Here is a 16,814-nt window from a genome sequence, read left to right as displayed (position 1 = left end):
GCTCATGAAGCCAGGCATTAAAGTGGCTGATCTGTGAACAGCATTTGTTGGTGTTCCAAAGGTGCTGCTGTATATGTTGATTTGAAGCAGGATTATTCTCAGACTCTATTGCAATAATATTTCATATAATTTAAATGCACCGGTGTAGAGGCCATGTGATGAAAGTTTAAAGATGCTTCTGGGAAGTGAGTATTTCAGGGTGCTTTCCCGTACCCTTCAGTTTCAGGGAAAAAGAAAGGTCCAACTTCTTATTTGTAGTCTTTTACAACCATTCAGGCTTACACTGCAGTTCACACCAGCATATTTTATTTTTACTGATTAAAACACCAACTTCTGCTAACTGTAAATCATTACGTCTCTGGAGGGATTTGCGCCTGGAGTTGCATTACACTGAAATGGAAATTACTGAATTCTGCCACGTTCTTCTTCACAAAGGAGTGGCGACCGTTTTCCAAACATCCTTTGTCAAGGTTTTTACAAAGCCACCTTATAACACATGTTGTAAAATGACGGTGTGTAACGACCGTGTTTGGCAGCCTTGGTAGGTTCCTTCTGTTGGCTAGCAGAGACATGAGAGCAGGAGAGGGCTAGAAGCTGAGACCAAGTGTGTGTGTGTGTGTGTGTCTCTGTGTGTGTGTAAACAAGAGAGACCTATGTCCTTTGAAGATAATGTTTAAAATGTTCATATTTCATGGGCACAAGTCTGCTAGAGGAGGCCTGATAAACTGCTATTTTTTTGGCTTGCTGCCTTTGAGAAAACTGGCAGCAGCTCACCACTGCCTAATACGTTGAGCATGGACGTCACTTGTAGATATATTGCGAATTCCTCCTGCTGTGGTTTCTCCTCAGAAATTCAGTTCATTATTTGCCTGGGGCAGGAGTAGTTCTTTAAGTGTTGTTCATAGCAGCAGTATGTCTCCCAATCTGTCAGCACTGAGTCCTTTGACAGTAGCACATTTCACACTTTTGAAGCCCCTTCTGCTTGTTAAGCCAAATGAAGATGCAGCATAGCTCTGTATTTTTACAATGTCTGATGTTTCTGGGTGGTAATGCGGTGGCAGGAGAACTTACAAAAATTTTCCCTTTTGTTTGGCAGTCTGCAACAAACCAAGACTTGCCATAGTTAATCAACTTCTAGAACTTTTGCCAGATCATTCAAGAAGCATCAGAAAAGATCAAGGCTGTCTCCATCTGTTCTTCTGCGCTTTTTTCTTTAAATGATGACCCTCTATAAAATGATATAACTTAGTAACAGGCCTGTTTATATACAGAGCCCATCTGCATACTCTTGGAGATGAAATGCAGAATTATAAAGGGGAATTACAGATGGCTGTGGAATTTCTCAGGAATAGAGAGGCAAGAATATTGTAGACGTAAGCATGCACATTTGTGAATTATTATGTGAGGCCTTATGCAGTTTCTGTTGAAGTTAACCTGTTTTCTTGATACTGTAATTGTACTATTCTGAGGTGGTTGTTAAATTTAGAAGTACCTCTTATTTGCTTGAAAATTGATATATTTACTTCAGAAAATGTGTGTATCTCTTCAGCATTTTCTGATTACAATCAGCCTCAATGGTATATATGTTTTTTAACATAAAGATTGAAGTGGACATTCTTAAACGGGGCTTGAAAGTCTAGCTTTGTGGATACATTTATTTACAAGAACAAATAGTAGTACATGGCATCTTGATGATTACACCTGTAAATTGGTAATTGGCAATCTGCTTTTCCTTTTGGGAATAGAAAGTTTCCTTCCCCTTTAAAAAAAAAAAAATTAAAAAATTAAAAAATTACTTTAAAAATCTTCATCAGTAGCATAGCACTGAGACTGTTCAGTTGCTTCAACCCATACCTGGGTAGGAATGTGTTTCAGGAGGAAAAAGAAGGTTTAGGAAAGGATTTTGTTGCGCTGACTGAAACCCCTTGAGCATGTTGCTAACCTATCAATTTTCCTAGATCCGGACTGAGTGCAGAAATAGGCATTCTTATTAGTATGCCACCTCTGAAAATGTTTGGATTTATTACATTTATTGATTGCATGTCATTTCTTGTAGGATGAGTATCTTGGTTTGCTGCTGATGTGAAAATTAAGACTTCAGTCCTGCCAGTACTATTCCGCACTAGTAACTCTATAAAGGAGACAGCTTTTGCATCCAAAGTTCTGAAGTATTAAAATAATTTGAAGTCATAAAGGGAGGCATGGTGATTATTTTATGCTTGTGGAATATACTGTGACTTTCTACTGTGGGCCGCATACAACAACAGAAACTCAGACTGCTGCAAATTATTCTTCAAATAGTCAGTTCCTCTGCAAGTATTGAATTGCCATAGCTACATAGAAACACAGGATCTGTCCTTCTTTCTTGATCATCTGAGTACTTGCTGCTGTTAGGGTCCTATTTACTAGGCAATATTTCAAACTTGAGTCTAGATTTCAATAGAAAAGCACCAAGATTGGTAGTATGTCGCATAATACACAAATATGATGGAAGAGTGAAAAATTGAACTTTTAAAAAAGTATTTTAAAAACTGTTATAATCTGATAACCCATCATGATACACCATTTGCTTTCCTTTCTTCGACAGACTGACATGCTTTATTAGGGAAAAATACTTCAGTAGAAGTGTTTAGATATACACATTTCATGACTTGTGCTGGAATGTCCCCTGATGCCCCCATTAGGGGGTATGGCTGGTCATACTGTGGGTCTGAGGGGGTTTTTAAGTGCTTTCTTAGTTTGTTTGTTCCTGTAAACATTCCAGAAACATCTTATAAAACTAATTGTATAAAATATTCTATAAAGCTAATGGAATGTGTTTAGGAAAACAATCCCTTAAACTATGTTGATTCTGTGTCATTTTGGGTATGTGTCTTACAAATTCTGTTGATTTCCAATATTCTTTTGAAGGAAAGTGAAGAAGAGCTTTATTCCTCATGTCGGCAACTTCGGAAGCGCCAGGAGGAGCTTAATAACCAGCTGTTTCTTTATGACACGCATATGAATTTAAGGAATCCTAACAGAGATGCTATATTAAAAGAATTCAATGTGAATGAGCACAAACTACAGATATATCAAGAGACATGCAACCGCAGGTGGGTTGATAATCATTCTCCTTTCCCAAGCAGCTTTACCTAGACAGGTTCTATGGTAAGGAAATCTCAGATTTATCAAGACGAGCATCTAAAGAGTGGCGAGTGTAGAATGAGCATATCTGAAGCAAGGAAGGGCTGCAGCGAAGCAAGGTTGGGCTGCAAGCCGCTAGAGGTCAGCAGATGCTGTGAAATGTCTGCTCAGTGAAATCCCAGTTTCAGTGATCACAGTGAAACATGTAATTCTGTGAGTTTATATTCCTCTCCTGCTTTCCAGGAGGAAAGCCTGGAAGTATATACAGCCAAATAAATAAACCACCTCACTCCTTCTACACTATCAAAGTTATGTGCCTGGAAATGTCGTTAGCATATTAGATATGTGGGAACAGAAGACGCTTCCGGATACACAAACCACAAAAAGACAAAAACAGTATTGAGTTGTAACAGCATAGAATTGTAAATTAAGTGTCAGTACGTTACCCAAAGCTGAGGGGAAGGATCCTTCTCCTTTGCTGCCACCTTTGGGCTGGGTCTGAGGGAGACAGACATAGAGGCTTCATGTACCAGGAGGAAGTCTTGAGTAGACCTCAAGATGGGATGGGAGGAAGACTTTCTTTAAATACTTTTACCCTTTTTTACGTGTGCTGAACAGCTGCATGAATCACTGGTTTAATCCAATTTATTGAGGAAAAAAAATTGCAATGCTTGTTGCTGATACATTACTGGCTGTTCATATCTAAGTAAATTGGACTTGGTAGACTGTTTTCCTCTGAGAAATTCTTAGTAGACTTGACTTTTTCTTTTTCTTTTCCCTTAAGATTAAAGGAGAAGAAAGTCAGTAACAGCAAATTCTACTCTTAAAGCAATCATTCTTTGATGCGTGCTTTATGGTGCAATTCAGGAAGAGATATTAATTTATCTTGGCCATCCTACTCAATGACGGTCTCATCAGACTGAATGACTGGAAGAAGAGGAGGAGGAGGAAAGATGGGTTTCCTTAATTTCTTGTTATAAGAAAAACTGGTTTAATTTATATTCTGTACAAAGCATACCCTCTGTGCAGGCCAGACCTTCTGTGTATCCAGGATTTTTAAAATTTGAGGGCATGTAGTTGGATAGACCTCACTTCTCATTATCAATACCTGAAGTACAAGTATAAATAATCTACTATATTTATGTATGCAGGCTATAGATAAGACATTCACAACAATTTGCATGCATGGAATCACACCACTTTAACAACCTGGCTCCTTAAGATTAACTGTTAGTGAGTTTTTAATTTATTAAATGCTGTAAAAGCACTCCTACACCAGCATTGTCACGTCATGTATGTTACAGTGCCCAAGGCAGCAGATTGTACTTCTGATACTGTATAAAATATTTTGGGCAGCTGATAGCTCATACTGTATTGTCTCTTGTTAAAAGTTTTCTGTTACATTTTTGACAACTAGATAATATGTTAATTTTGTTGAAACCAAATATCCTCTGTGACTGTAGTTGTGTTTTTCCTGTTGAACTCTTTGTAAAGGTTTAAGAAAGGAACGATGTGTGAACCTGTATTCATAGCCCCTGTGAACCTGTGTTCACAACCTCAAGGCACTGGGAGGAGAAGTTTTAAGATATGCAGTAGGAAATATCTGTTTGTTTGCGGAAAGGAAGCATATTTCAAATTCTGAAAAGCATTTACTTTGGTATAGTATTATTTTTCAAATCCTTTCAGCTGCTAATGTGCGTAGAAATGAATTTTTTAATGAACTGTCCGTTTTTTAATCTTGCAGTCCTACTTAGATGATAGCGTCAAATGATAGTGTTCTGTAAATGTAGGCTGTTTTCCCAAAATGTATCTAATCCAAGAATGATAGTATGCACAAATATAGAGGTACATCGTTCTAATGGCTTTAATCAAATGAAGAACATGGAGCTACAGATGAGAAAACTTGTTAGATTAGCAAGTGTGTTTTCCTGCCAGAGCAGAACCAAAGTCCTTTGATGGCATATTTAACACCAGTTGTCATAATTTGTGTATGTGTTGGTTCTTTGTGCTAGCACTGTGTTATTACTGTGAAATTCCTAGTTCCTTTATCTCTACATGGGTGGAGTTTTGCCATCTGTAAGCTTGACTTTAACTTTCAAATGTGTGCAGAGGAGTTAAGTTTTTCTGTCTAAGTGACTGCCTGAGGCATAAAATGCTGCATACATAGTGCTTTATTTCTGATCACAGAAAACTTGCATGGATTTGGGATTCATGGCCTGATGAAGCTGCCTCAGCAATTTTCAGTTTCTCTTGCTCCCCATGCTATGACTTCTGTTGTTTCAAGAGGCACTTAATTGATGCCATTGTGCATTTGCAGATGACGGTTTGAGGAACCCCCTTGAGGTTTTAGTTATTCTGTAAAGACAGTCTTGTCTCGAAGATGAAAGTGCTATGATAGTGTGTCCCACAATGGGGTGGCTTCTGTAAATTTTTTTATTATAAAGAAATTAATTACTAATCACCCAACTGAAAAAGAGAAGAGAGCAAAGTTAAAGGCAATTCTGCTTTTCTTCCTCCTGCCTGAAATCTCTTCAGTACCCAGTTGTGATTGACCTGTTCACGGATTAGATGGGTGCAAACCCACCTCAAACAAAGAAAAAACCACAGCAACTGTGGATTTGGAAGGTGGAGCTGTAACCTAGACTGCTGTATAAAGCTGGGCTTATCTGCAGTATCCAGGTGTAATGGGATGATCCAGTTGCTGTTCCTAGAGGCGGGGGAGCTTTGGTGTGCATGCATTTTGTAGCATGTTCCAGGACATGCTTAGTTTGTCATACGATCAGTCCCTGTGCTATATATTTAATTCACCAGCCTTCCATGATTCCATTTAATGTTGTGAGAACACTGTATTGTCAGTGTTGATGAGACAAGGTGGCCCAAAGCCTTGTCTGGAAGGTCCCGAAGTTGTTGCTACAGGTGGGACAGGATTTATAGACAGCTGAGTAGCAGCTAGGTTTGGACTGATCACAAAAAATAGGAGGCTACAAGATGCTAGGGCTTAGGGAGATCAAACCCTGAGGCTGTTGCTGCGGGCTGTGTTGGGCTTTTTGTTTCATTTTGTGAGGATTTTTTTTTTTTTTTTTTTTTAAGCTCAGTTCCAGAGCAGACATAACCAAATTGTCTATTTGTCCTGGCTTCTTTCGTTGGTTTATATATTCCTGACACGGGACAGCCATTGTGTGATGAACACAGGAGTTCCTTGTGCTGCTGCTGTGCAAATATTTAAGAATTGGCACATTTTATAGTCCTTGGAAAAGTCCTGTGCACATTCTCCACACATATGTGATGTCAAAAGTTATGAGGCACTCCCTCAGTATTTATGAAAATGCATTTCATTTTACAGTAAGACTTCTCCCCAGAGTATAATGTTACACTGTATTCAGAAGGAAAATACTGCATTGACTGTTTTGTTGACTTGCAAGTGATGGGCAAGGCTATGTACAAACTCCTCTTTTGTTTCTTGCATTCTGTGTTTTAACTCCAAAACCTCACCTCTCAGTTCTTGGTCAGGGCAGACTCTGTAGCAACTTTTTTACAGTTGCAACTGTCTTAGTATGAAAGTAGGTTTGTATGTGTGTGCTAATTTTATAATCTAGGAGGAAAAACATTTATAAATTTTTTTTGAAGTTAACAATATCTGTTAAATTGTTATATTCTTATAGAAACTGTTTTAAATCCTTAAAATAACTTATTTTTAATAAATAATTTGTGATATCGCAGCAGCGATGTGAATGATGCCAGATGCTTCTTTGTTTAAGCACAGCTCATTGAATTTCATGAATTTTGCCAGTCATTTGAGGCAGTATGAGTGAGTTCTTATTGAAAAGTGGTCTGCTGGTGTGTCGTGGTGTGTTCTGCTAGAGGTTGGAGGAAGGGCATTTCTGTGTTTTTAAGATGAACTGACTTATTGATTGTTTCCATAGACATGGTTATTGTTGCACTTCATCTGGCTGCAAACAAGCAGGGCAGAAGGAAAATGTCAAAGATCATGTTTAACTTGCAACTCCTAACCGACCTTTTTCAGTGATAGGTAGATATAAACTTCAGCCCTAGTGAGCATCAGATTTGGATCCACTCAAACAATAAAATCTGAACAAGGCAAAGATGAGTTTGTATTAATTTGGAAGCACAGTAATCTTGATGTTCACCATAAAATTGTATCAGCTTTATTTCTGCCCATAAGGTTGCCTTAATTGCATGGGCAGTAGTGCTGCTGAGTGAGTGCACGCTGTCTTTTATGTTGTGATTTTTTTCATTGTTGGGTGTCTTGGGAACAAAACTTTTCTCAGTCTTTTGATAAAAATTATATATATATTGAGCAGGAATCAATATGAGGTATCTGCAGCCTAGGTCTTCTAGGAGGTCATTAGATGAGCCACATGGTCTTTATCACCTTTTAATCTGTGAATATTGGTATGCACGAGTTCTGAAGTCCAAAAAATTGCTTCATTCAGGTGTTTTGTTACCTATATTCTCACTTTTTTCCACCCCAATGCATCTATAAGTTTCCCTGTTGCAAATGTATTTTTTAGTTTTGCAGTTCTCAAACTAATCTTCTAGATGATGAGATGGCATTAGCCATGTACCAAAGATTATCTTTGAATTCTCCAAGCTAGTTGTAAAAATCTGAATGTGGCATGGAAGCTGAATCACAGTTGTTGAATTCTGCTATAGTCTTGTGTCAGCATTTCCAAGTGCAGTCCAACTAGTTGACATTGTTCCAGCGTGAAATTCCATTTATATCATTAGAAATAGAAGTTACATATAATGAAAATTAACCTTCAGAATCAGTTGGGAGCCAAATTTATCTTCTGATCCATAACAGTATTTATAAACATGCCCAGCTGCTAGTTTTAAAAGAATTTAAAATGCACTTTCATTCACTACTAGTCTATGTTCTTAGGTGTTACTCCATGAAAATGGGGCATGGTGAGCTTGACTAAAATACAGCAGAAGTAGTTCTCTTAACACTTGTGTACTCCTGAATTGCAGTTTAATCCCCAGATCTTTTACAATATGTGTAAATTATTAGTGTTCAGGACACTTTTCTGTGAAGATCACATCACTAATTATTAAATATGCCACTATATTGTTGAAAATATGTGCAAATTAGTAACAAATAGCAATGAAAGAAAATTTTGGTTGGGTCACCTAGGAGACTGGTCTACTTTAAGAATGATTGGTATTTAAACTTCTAATATTAATATATTTATATATGTATTAGAAGTATAAGTTGTTCGGGTATGTCTGGCAAAATTTTACCTTGACGTGCTATGTATGCGAGGTTAGCAGCTGACCAAAGATTTGTAAACTCTTCATTTAAAACATCAGCATCATTCTTTATAGTGAGGCACCTATCAGTTGTGAAATCATTTTGAGGACTAGGAAAAATTGAAGCTGTGCTGTATTTTCAGTTCTGCTTTTTCAGTTTTTAGATGCATTTCTGGTAATTCACTTTCAGGAAAACAGGTAACATTAAAATTTGGAAACAGACACACCACTTGAATTAATTACCTTAATTTATTAGCTATTCATGCAAGAGCAGTAATAACAAATAAAAAACAGGAAGAAGGACAGAGAATTCTCATTGTAAAATACTTAAAATAGAGCAGCTGTGACTGGCTTTATACATATGTAATTTTCAAGAAATTTTGAAGTATCTCCTTAAGCCACAGATTTCCTGTTTTCATTGTGGAAAGAGGAAAAGTAGCTTTCACCTCTTCTGTAGTCAGGACTTTGCTTTTTTTACTAGATGGAGCTGAATGACAGGGAATTAATGAATATACTGACAGACTGTTGATGTGGTCTGAGGTAGCCATTGCCAAGCCACTGCCTGTTTCTCCTAACAAGTGCCTGATTTAGTACCCTGTGCTCAAGCAGAAGTCATGGGCCCTTAGGACAAAATAATGCCTCCTCCTCTGTTATCAGTGACAAGTTCTGTCCTTGACTCCAGACAATTGAAAAGGTTCACATGCTGAGCCCAGCTTCTGCAGGAGTTTTGGTATTCCTGGTTTTTTTTTTTTGGTCTTCTCAGGAGCTTCCTTTTCTGTTGTAGATAAAAAGCTACCCAGGGCTTTAACCTCAGCCAGTATCAACAGCGTGGGCTTAGGCTTCATGAGTTTAGGACACTTTCATAGATTTTTCCACCAACCCCACCATTGAGATAATTATGAATGGCAGTAGCTGAGTTTTGCTAATAAAAAGATCACAAATAGCAGACGAAATTCCTCTGGGGCACAGGAGTTATGTTCCATATCTTAAAAAGATCTTTTTACAAGACTTAGCATGAAATACTGATGCTATGGTTCTGTGCAACAGGCTTGTGCAATTTCTTGTACATTTTGGTTTTGTCTATAGCTTGTGCTGTCATTAAAATTTCTTAATCTATTTCTGATAATATTGTGTCAAAATCGGAGAACTTAAAGGGGAAAATAACCAAGTGGTTTTCACTTGAAAAAACAGGGCCTGTTGGAAAGAGAACAGCGGTCCAATGCTTTCATGAGGTAACAACTGTCTTTTTTCTGTTTTATTAAAAAGGTTTCTTCTTTGTGCAGACTATGATGATGTATATTAATGACTTCTGGAAAGTGGCCCTTCTGCCATCAGCACTCTGTTGGAGGCACATAAGCTCTTTATAAAGGAGTGCAACACTCCTGCTACACAAACACTGCTGCCCCAGGCCCCCTCAATTTATTTGCTATTGGGGGGGAGGGGGGAATTCTCTCTTGAGCTGTCCTTAAGCTAAGTATTAAATTTAGTTTCTTTCATGGTGTACACAGTGGCAGGGGAATGAAGGAGGAGGAAAGTCAGATTTCAAGCAAAACAAAACATGTAGTTATCAATAGTGATTTTTATTTTTTTTTTAAAGGTAAACTTCTCAGGAAAAGAACTCAACATTCAAAAAATAATGTTGACTTCAGTCATCATTAACTACAAAAATCTCCATCTTCTAGACACAGGTGGCAGTAGACTTTTAGCTTGGTTTCTCTAGGCATTTTTGTTTTCTGAGACTCCTTTAACAATGCAGTAGAACTACTTTCTTTTCCTCTTCCCCATTTGAATCACAGTGGAGTTTAACAGAACTGAAGTAACTGTAACTTGCACAAAATTAATTTAAGATCAGTGTAGTTCCAGCTATTAAAATAGAAAGACTAAACTTTAAAGAGAAGTGTGAACTTCTTGAAGGACTGTCCTTTTATCAAGAGTACTGAAACTGTAATGCTGATGGGTTAAGGAAAAACAACTTTGTGATTTAACATTTTGATGTGAAGTTTCTCAGTATCTCTTCCTACATTAAACTGACAAAGATGAGGGAGTTGCTAGAGACAGCAGTGACCTGTACTTAACAAGGTCTTATTTTCTATTCTTAAAACTCCACAAAATTATGAGTTTCATTGTATCAAGCATTTATCATCCTACTACAAAGGTGAAGTTCTATTCAAATGTTGTCAGGTGTTAAAGAAATATTATTAAAGGCTAACAGTGTTTTATAAACAGTGGAACATGAATGTAATCACTTACCAAATGTCTTTGATGGATTATTTGTTTAACCATTCAATAATGCTGGGAAAAAATCATAGGTTTTATTTATGAATGCACTTTAGCTAGCTCATTCATTTTAAACAGGCATATTTTACTGTTAGAAAAATCTACAAATCTGTACTGCTTCAAGCACTTTGCTATAACTCAGATTAACCATTGTGCATTTTCCAGAAATGTCATCAGATATCACAGAGTTAACTCAGAAAAGCATACCAGAATGTATTCATCAAAAATAATAATAAAAAAAAAGCTCATTTATTTATTGTCTAGCATTTTATCAGTTAATCTTGGTTAGGCCTATATAAGTCCAAGCTGGAAAGCAGAATTTGGTTTTGGAATGTGATCAAAGAGTAAGTTTACTCTCTGGATTGCATAGCACAAACTTTTTAGGAATAAAGGGCAGGGATCAAGACTATAATCCCATCAGGGAAGAAGGGTCAGTCTAAGGACATTTGTTCCGTTCACTGTAGTGTGCTGTTGCACCTGAAAATAAAATGCTGTTTGCAGTAATACTGAACTTCATCTTGTTAGTGATCTGATCAATTTTACTTTGAAGAGGAACTATGTATAAAAATTACACCTTTTTACTCAGCAGTTCCGTTCCTTGAGGATAAAACGGTTATTTACCCGAATGACACAAATGTGTATTTTCTTGGGTTTTTTTTAATTTTTTTTATTACCTCTCAAAACCAAGGGTACTCACTCAGAGAACATAACTAAATTCTGTCCTCCGTACTCAGCATTTCATCTTTCAGAGTGAAAATGTAACTGCAGATGGAAACCATGAGACCATCACAGCAATCAGCAGCAAAAGCAGTCCTCCATCCCTAACACGATGCATAATGGTATACTTTCTTGGCTTTAGTCCATGTCCCTGAGATATAAACCACTCAACCACTTCATTCAGGCTATATTGCTGAGGCTCATACCCTAGCTCTTTTCTGGCCTTTGCCATACTGAAATAATGCGTGACACCAGTTTTGTAAACCTCTGTGCGAGTGAGGAGAGGCTGAAAATTATAAACGTGACCTACAAGAAAATGAACTAGTTCAGTAAGGAATGCGAAAAAATAGACAAGGGAGAGAGGAAGACGACAGGTTGGGAACTTGTAACCCAAACCTTCCACTAACGGTCGGAAAAACTCAAAGTTATTTACAGGCTTGCCATCTGAAATAAAATAGGCTTGGCCTGCAGCTATGTGCTTTTTGTTGGCTTTGAGGGCCTGAGAGGCAAGGATATGAGCCTGAACTAGATTGTCTACATGGACAAATTCTACTAAACTAAGAGGATCTCCATATACAAATTTAAACAGTCCCCTTTCAATGTAACTAACTATTCTTGGAAGATGTCTTTGTTCTCCAGGCCCATAGATGCCTGCTGGTCGGAGAGCACAGGTCCTTAATACACCTTTCCCATTTCCAAGTTCAGCACCATTTGCCTCCAGCACCTTCATTTCAGCCAAAGACTTGGTCCGGGAGTAGTGATCTGGATGAAGATGAAGAGGTAGATAAGGCAGAGATTCATCCCCATTTTCTATTATCTGGCCTCCAAATATTACATTATATGTACTTGTATAAACCAGACTTGACACTCCTATGCTCTTGCAGGCTTGGATGACATTTTCTGTTCCTTTCACATTAACATCTTCTATAAGCTTTCGGTTCAGCTGCTCCCGCCCAGACATTCCATAGGAAGCGATATGGAAAACGCAGATCACATCTCTAAGAGCCTTTTCCACTTCAGACAGGCAACAGACATCCCCTTGCGTGAATTTTATTCCCTCTGGCATGGTTTGAAGTGGCTTCATGACATCAAAGAGAATCACATCAACTCCCTTTTGGTATATGGCACAACCTAAACTAAAACATGATGGAAACCATATGTTAGTATACATAGCATAGTGATGCATGAAACATTTCACCTGGAGGTAAGAGAAGACTATTAACTATTTTAATACTGATTTTTTTTTTTTTTTTTTGTTGGGGGTCTCTTAAATATTCAGCCGTCTACTATTGGAAGATTCACCTGTGATGCTTTAGATACTGAACTAATTTCTTATGCTCCATCAATACTTTGGAGGAAAAAAAAGGGGAAAAAAGAGGCAGAACTGCTGTAGAGGACAATTCAGAACAGAAATAACTGGAGTGCTTTCAACAGCCTTTTGGAAGAAACCAGCTATTTCCCTGCTTCTGTCCCCTACAGATCAGCAATAGCAAACCTCTCACATGTAAACCTGTAGCCAAATATTTAAAAAAAAAACCAACAAAACTTATTGGGTTTTTTTCTATTGCTTTTGTGCCATCCCAATTCTGTCAGGACAATAGGTTGGTCTTTGCCATTGTGTCTGAAATTTATGAAGAGGAATGAGTGAGATGCTTCTAAATGGAAGACTTTGCCACATGCATACGTTTTACTCCAAGTCACAGATATAAACACAGGTATTGACACTAAGTATAAATTTGGTATTCCTCTCCCCCCTTCCTCTAACTGTTATATTTCTATAGTACTTAAAGGGGGAGACAGTGGAAGAAAAAAAAAAAACAAGCAGAAGTCAGATAGGTATCTTTTGAGATTTTTTTTTCCCCCACTTGAAATTTACTTTTTGGTCATGACTGTAATCTCTCTCACCTATGCAAGCAATTATAACTCTGAAGGTACTCTAGAGGATAGTCCAGGGCTGAAAATAGGATTTTTTTTCTTTACATGGTTTAGCTTGTAGAGCCATGTACGGTAAGAGGAAATGGATTTCACTGAAATATGTACCTTATTAACAACTGTAATCCTAAAACATCAATGTCCATAAAAATAAATACACTTTTGAGAGTAGAGAGCAGCTGGAGTATTTAATCTATATAGCTAAGCACGTGTGTAACTATTTGCAGGCCATGGCCTACTGTCAAAAAAAAGATCTGCATACAAGCGTAGGCTTGCTCTTGAGAGTAGGCTGAAAGATGATTATCCAAATCCCCATTACAAAGGTGACCTAACAAGTCAGTAGATGCTTGACATTTGGAAACAGTGTCGTATTTGCTTAAAACATTTAGAAACAGAATAACATGTTTGTTCAAAACTGAGACCCAAGATGAATCAGAAGATGGGGTGAACTGGATCGGGCATCTCACGCCCACAGTTTTCTCTTTTACAGATGAATTTTGTTGCCTCACCAGCCACAATCTATTACCTTTATTCTCGTATGTAATAACTATTTAATGCACTAACCGGAAGCCAAAGTAACCACCTCCTCCAGTAATGAGGACTGTTTCCTTGGCAGTATTTTCTGGTTCCATCCTCTTTCCTCTGGCACTATTTAAGGAAATTGACCTATAAAACACATTGTAAAAACGCACATTAAAAGCAATCTGAGTTTTAGTATTACTACACATTCAGTTATTCACAGATCTATTTCATGTTTTAATTGAAGCTCTTCATTTCACCATCTGCTAGGCGAGGCAGAACCGCATTCTGCCCTGGTATTCCTCAAAAAAGAGGTTACTGTCAGAGAAAAGATGACGGCCATTGAAAAAAGCAAATCTACAGCTGTCGCTATGAAAAGCCAGGGCTCTTCCACTTCCCGCTCCGGGCCTTGTTCTGCGGCTATTCCGTGCAGACCGACTGCGGGCGGGACCGGGCCCCCTCAGCACGGCCACCCCGCACGGGGCACGGCCCAGGGCGGCCGGGGTCCTCTCAGAAATGACCTGCAGGGAGCTCGGGCCGCGCTGAGGAGCCCCCGCGGGCGGGAAGGGGGCTCGGGGGAGCTGCCCGCCCGTACCTGCTCTGCCCGCCGCCGCCGCCTTGTCGGAGCGCCGCGCCGCCGCTGTGACGGCGCCGCTGGGCTTCACGGGAAATGGAGTTCCGCGGGGGCGGTGGGCCGGTGCGGGGCGACAAGATGGCGGCGGGGCGGTTTGGGCGGGAAGCGCCGTCTGGCGACAGGTCGCTCTGTAGATGTTGAATTTTATCCGGGGAAAGTCGGTTAGGTGGAGTTCGCCGTGTTGTGTCAGTTTGTGTGCCCGGGAGACGTTGCTTTTCCCCTTCCCTTCCCCAGCCACACTCGACCAGAGCTTGGCTGGCTGTGAGGCACTTTAAAATGGTGAATCTCCTGTTGCCTTTGAAATCTGAGCCCTTTCCAGCTGCGTTACATCCCGATGTTTGTACTTTTCCCTCAGTGATTGCCCGCAAGCATCAGCCCAGTGGCGTGAGGCTCTGCAGAGATCTGGGACGTTAGAGAGAGTGTCCTCGTGGCTCAAGAGCCCTTTAGTCTCGGGTGTTTTGGGTGGGCAGGGGAGAATCTGGCCTTGCTGTGGGACACGCTGGTGTGAAGATACCGCAGCTGCCTTTGAATAACCCGCCATGTCCGGGAGAGCTGTGCCCTCGCAGGGTCTCGGGGCCGTGAACGTGGCTGTCCCGCATCGTGGTACGTTCATCGTTAGCCTGTACCACGTAACATGCTAACAGAAGTCTGCTGCGCCTCGTGCAGAGGCTGAAATGTGTTTTGGCAGTGGGAAAACAATGCACAGTGCTGACTGACTGCAGCAGAATTGCTCCCATGTTAAGCATCAGCAAGCCACTGTAAGCCGTCTGCAAGAGAGAGCCGTAACAGGAAACAACGAAGAATTACACTAACAAAGTCTTTTTTGTGGTATTTTTTCCCTTTTCTTTTGCAGAAGTGTGAGTCACTTGGGGAATGTTAGAAAGAACTCAAAATGCGGATTCAGTGTCAAAACTACTTAAAGCACGCAAGTTTCTGTTGTGCAAAACCTTGACAGAAGTAGACTCGGTATGCTGTGTTTTTATTTTGATTGACGGCTGGCAAGAATTAAAACTAAGCAGATTCTAAAAAGAATTGTGTAAGCATTAAAGAATTTTTTTAGCAATTATTTCTTGCTGGTGAACCTCTGGGACTCTTAAATAGCAATCTCAAGCATTGAGCTTGTGCTGTAAAACCTGACTATGCAGAGCTGCTGCATATATGTAGATATGCGGAGTGTATGGTTTGGAGGACATCCTTCAATCATAGCTGATTTCCCTGTCTGCTGTCTGTATGGGCAGAGGAGTGGGTTTGAGGCAGCCTTGAAGCATCCATTAAAATGCCATACAGACATATAATCAGTGGTGTGTTCACAGAGGCATGAGAATTCTAGCTCAGAATCAGAAAAATCACTTATGTATCTCTAAATGCTAAATATAAGAATTCTGTAGCTGTGCATATACCTTCTGGATTGATGTATAATACCACAATCTGCTCGATGAAGATTTTTAGAAAATTTTCCCAAGTATTTAATCACCTGCAAAGTACAAAGGAGTCCTGAATTTTCCCTGAGATCTGCTAACACAAAGTGTTTTATCTTTTAGAAGTCTCACAGTAGCTTATAACAGTTGATGTCTGTCTTCTGATCAGACAGATTGGGTTTGAACGGAATATTGCGGAATTGCAGAATAGTTGAGGTTGGAAGGATATGCTGGATATTGGCCAGTTGAACCCCCTGCACAAAGCAGGTTCAGCCAGAGAGGTTACTCAGGATCGTGTTGGTACTGAGTATCTCCAAGAATGGAAACTTCACATGTTCAGACACTTTCTCCTGATAGCTTATAGAGCTTTGTACTATCTGAATGGTGTCTCTGACCTTGCACTCCATGTTGTGTAGGTAAATCCTTCTATTTCAATAGGCAGCTGTTAACCTCAGGATGATGTTTTGTCCTCTGGGCTTTGTGATACGTCCATGCAGGACATTTTGCAGGATTGAGACTTCTCTTTTGACATTCTGCTTTTTCTTGCTTTCTGCCTGGTATGTTATCTACAGTGAGCAAATTTTGTCAGATTATCTCATAATTAGAGTAAATACTATGAATATAATAAAGCTGTAGTTAAGATACTGTAAAGCTTCTGCTCTTAAACCACTGTCAGTTTTATTTCTTATTGTAGTAAATAGTCCTTTTTGGCTTCAAAGAATAGTAAGGAACATTCGTTCCTTCAAAATAGTGACATCCGTGAAAGCTGTGGGTAAATACTGTCCTCATTTTACATTGACAGATTTGATGTTACGACTTGACACTCTCAGATCTCATAGTTTTGCACAACGCATTTGTTCGTGCTCTTTCATTTCCTAATGAGACCTGCTTTTCCTAAGACTTTATGGACTTTCTGAATG

At 39.2% G+C, this 16,814-nt stretch overlaps 2 protein-coding genes across 2 annotated transcripts in view; one reads left to right on the top strand and one right to left on the bottom strand.

The window, feature by feature from the left end:
* The window catches only part of PLCG2 (phospholipase C, gamma 2 (phosphatidylinositol-specific)), a 65,755-nt gene extending 60,196 nt beyond the window's left edge, over window positions 1-5,559 (top strand). Inside the window, exons 32-33 of the mRNA XM_010579670.1 lie at window positions 2,911-3,095; window positions 3,911-5,559. Of these exons, the coding sequence (XP_010577972.1) occupies window positions 2,911-3,095; window positions 3,911-3,953 (228 nt within the window). The 3' untranslated portion in view covers window positions 3,954-5,559. The remainder of the gene's footprint in view (window positions 1-2,910; window positions 3,096-3,910) is intronic.
* Window positions 5,560-11,337: 5,778 nt separating this feature from the next.
* On the bottom strand, window positions 11,338-13,982 carry SDR42E1 (short chain dehydrogenase/reductase family 42E, member 1). Its single transcript, XM_010579669.1, has 2 exons — window positions 13,888-13,982; window positions 11,338-12,527 (listed from the first exon to the last, which is right to left on the bottom strand). The coding sequence occupies exons 1-2, from the start codon at window positions 13,953-13,955 to the stop codon at window positions 11,420-11,422; spliced, it is 1,176 nt and encodes a 391-aa protein (XP_010577971.1). The 5' UTR covers window positions 13,956-13,982; the 3' UTR covers window positions 11,338-11,419.
* Between the last annotated feature and the right edge of the window lie 2,832 nt (window positions 13,983-16,814).

Source organism: Haliaeetus leucocephalus, unplaced genomic scaffold (genome assembly GCF_000737465.1).
Source record: "Haliaeetus leucocephalus isolate CR32 unplaced genomic scaffold, Haliaeetus_leucocephalus-4.0 Scaffold668, whole genome shotgun sequence".
In the NCBI taxonomy this organism is placed as follows: Eukaryota; Metazoa; Chordata; class Aves; order Accipitriformes; family Accipitridae; genus Haliaeetus; species Haliaeetus leucocephalus.
Note: the sequence above shows the minus strand (reverse complement) of the source record. Positions and strands in the feature narration are given on the sequence as shown.